The 2,541-nt window shown below is 67.5% G+C and overlaps 1 protein-coding gene across 1 annotated transcript in view; it reads right to left on the reverse strand.

Annotated features, from left to right (window-relative positions):
* Positions 1-2,541, reverse strand: part of Cacna2d4 (calcium channel, voltage-dependent, alpha 2/delta subunit 4) — a 67,207-nt gene that overhangs the window by 42,411 nt on the left and 22,255 nt on the right. Inside the window, exon 24 of the mRNA XM_013023618.1 lies at positions 1,680-1,775. Coding sequence (XP_012879072.1) covers positions 1,680-1,775 — 96 coding nt within the window. The remainder of the gene's footprint in view (positions 1-1,679; positions 1,776-2,541) is intronic.

The following is a 2,541-nucleotide window of genomic DNA, read 5'->3' on the forward strand; positions in this document are numbered from 1 at the left end:
GACCCTGACCCTGAGACCCTGACCCTGGGACCCTGACCCTGAGACCCTGACCCGGAGGCCCTGACCCTGAGACCCTGACCCTGAGACCCTGACCCAGAGGCCCTGACCCTGGGACCCTGACCCGGAGGCCCTGACCCTGAGACCCTGACCCTGGGACCCTGACCCAGAGGCCCTGACCCTGAGGCCCTGACCCTGAGACCCTGACCCTGAGACCCTGACCCGGAGGCCCTGACCCTGGGACCCTGACCCGGAGGCCCTGACCCTGAGACCCTGACCCTGGGACCCTGACCCAGAGGCTACTATGGTCATTCACCCTACATCTGTACTGACGGACGCTACCAACTGTCCTGTGGTAAGTTCCGTACTGTCTGCTCTGGGCTCCGGGGTGCACCATGTACCCCAGCCGGGGCCGTGGTGTGAAAGCATGTGTGTGCACACGTGCAGCATGTGCACGTGATGGGCATGTATGCACAGTGCGCACGTGGCATGTGCACGTGTGTGGTGTGCATGTGTGACCACAGTGCGACACGTGCACATGTGATGTGCATACGTGTGGTGTCATGTGTGTGTGTGATGTGCATACATGTGCACACGCACACACGTGGATTGTGTGGTGTGCACGTGTGTGGTGTGCACGTGTGTGACCGTGTGTGATGTGTGTATGTGCAACGTGCATGCATACATGTGTGTACAATGCACATGTGGTGTGTGTATGTGTGACGTGTGCATATGATGTGCATATGTGTGCACGTGCGTGTGGTGTGTGTAGGGGTTCAGCCACCCCCTGGCCATCCTCGAGGCCGGAGTGCGGTGTGACCTGACGTGGCACCTGACCCTTCCTGCAGACCGAGCCCTGTGCCGGGGTCCTGGGGAGCGGGCCGTGCACCTGCCGCCCGGGGGGGGCCTCCCCTGCAGATGGGGGCGTCCGGGGTGCCAGCCACAGGACAGCCACTGCCCCCCACTTCTCTGGGGACAGGAGATGGAGGGCAGGAAGAGGAGGGGGGAAGCCTGGCGTGGTGGGGATGGCATAGAGCCCTGGCGGCCTGGGGGGGTCAGGTAGGGGGTGCGGGGTCCCCGGCCTCGTGGGGGGCGGCGGGTCTCCTCCAGCACCAGGGCCTCGGGCCGGCGGGGCCGGGCACCCCGCCCTCCGCCCTTCTGTGGGCTGTGGTGTGGCCTCCCCGGGGCGGGGCCCCTGGAACTGGCTCTGTTGGACACAGCGTCTCTCAGCCTTAGCCAGGGGACACGGGGCACACGCGTCCCCAGCCCCTCACCCCCGGGACCCCGCTTCACCGAGCCCCTGAGCCCAGAGACCACACTTTGAGTCTCAGCTCCCGGACCACCACGGCAGGCCGGACCTGAACCCCAACGGATCAGGATGACATTGCAAATCTACAGGAGCTGGGGGCTGCCAGAGGGCGGAGCGGCACCCCCCCCCCGCTCCCACGATGGGGGGTCAGCGCCCACAGAGGGGCCTGGGCAAAGGCATGCCCAGGGGCCCGAGAGGGACGGGACTGTCGGGCAGGCCTCGGGCATCCCGTCGTTCCCTGCTGGACACGGGGTCATTGCCCACGTGGGGGCCCAGGGCGCAGGGCCGTCCATCCAAGAGCTTGCCCCCTCCCCCCCTCCCCCCTTGCCCCCCCATCCTCGTGGGGCCTCCCCCCATGGCCAGCTGGTCTCACCTGTCAGAGATCTTCTCCGAGCCCACGAAGGAGCTTCTTCGGAGGAGTCCGGCCCTGGTGCCCAGGAAGGCCACGTCCACGCCGGGCCCCTCCTCGCTGTGGGGCACGGAGGGGGAGGGCTGGGCTGCCGGGCCGGGCCCCACGCCCCGTCCTCGGCTCCCGGCGGCTTCCCACACCTAGCTCTTGATTTGTCCCTGGCTTCGTGGGGTTGGGTGGGGTGGCCAGGAGCCCGGGAAGCTTGTCCTGACGGGAGATCGGAGGGGCGTCCGCCCGTCCCCCTCATCGTGCAGGTCATTCCGTGGCCTACGCGGGAATCCTCACACCCTTTTACAGCTGCCTGGGACTCCGTCGTGCGGCTCTGCGGCGACGATTTCACTAGTGTGCGTGCCTTATGTGTGTGTGTGCGTGTGCCCGGCAGCCGCGGTGTTTGGGGATAGGTGTGTGCTACCTTTGAGCCTCTCGGGTTGAAGTATAACTGCATATATAACTGGCCACGGAGGAGACCCTGTTAGACCTGTCCTGGGGAGGGCGGGTCTTCCTGGAGAGGGAGGGACTTCCTGAGGGAGGGTCTTCCTGAGGGGGGAGGGTCTTCCTGGGGGGCGGCTCCGGCCCAGGAGGGGTGAGCTGGGCTCTGGGGGTTGTCAGTGTGCGCAGCGCAAGGGTGCTGGGAGGGGCTCCGGCCAGGCCACCTCTGGGGACGGTCCTCCGGGACTCCCCAGGCCCAGGAGCCCCCCGTGCCCATCACCCAGCACCCACCGCGGCCTGCCGGCCCGAGGCCGTGGGTGGCACTTGGGCTGCTGCCAGGCTGTGGGAGGCCCTGACTCAGCCCGGGGTGGGGGGCTGGGCCCGGGCAGCAGCCGTG

The sequence above is a fragment of the Dipodomys ordii genome, unplaced genomic scaffold, assembly GCF_000151885.1.
Source record: "Dipodomys ordii isolate 6190 unplaced genomic scaffold, Dord_2.0 Scaffold69, whole genome shotgun sequence".
NCBI lineage: Eukaryota > Metazoa > Chordata > Mammalia > Rodentia > Heteromyidae > Dipodomys > Dipodomys ordii.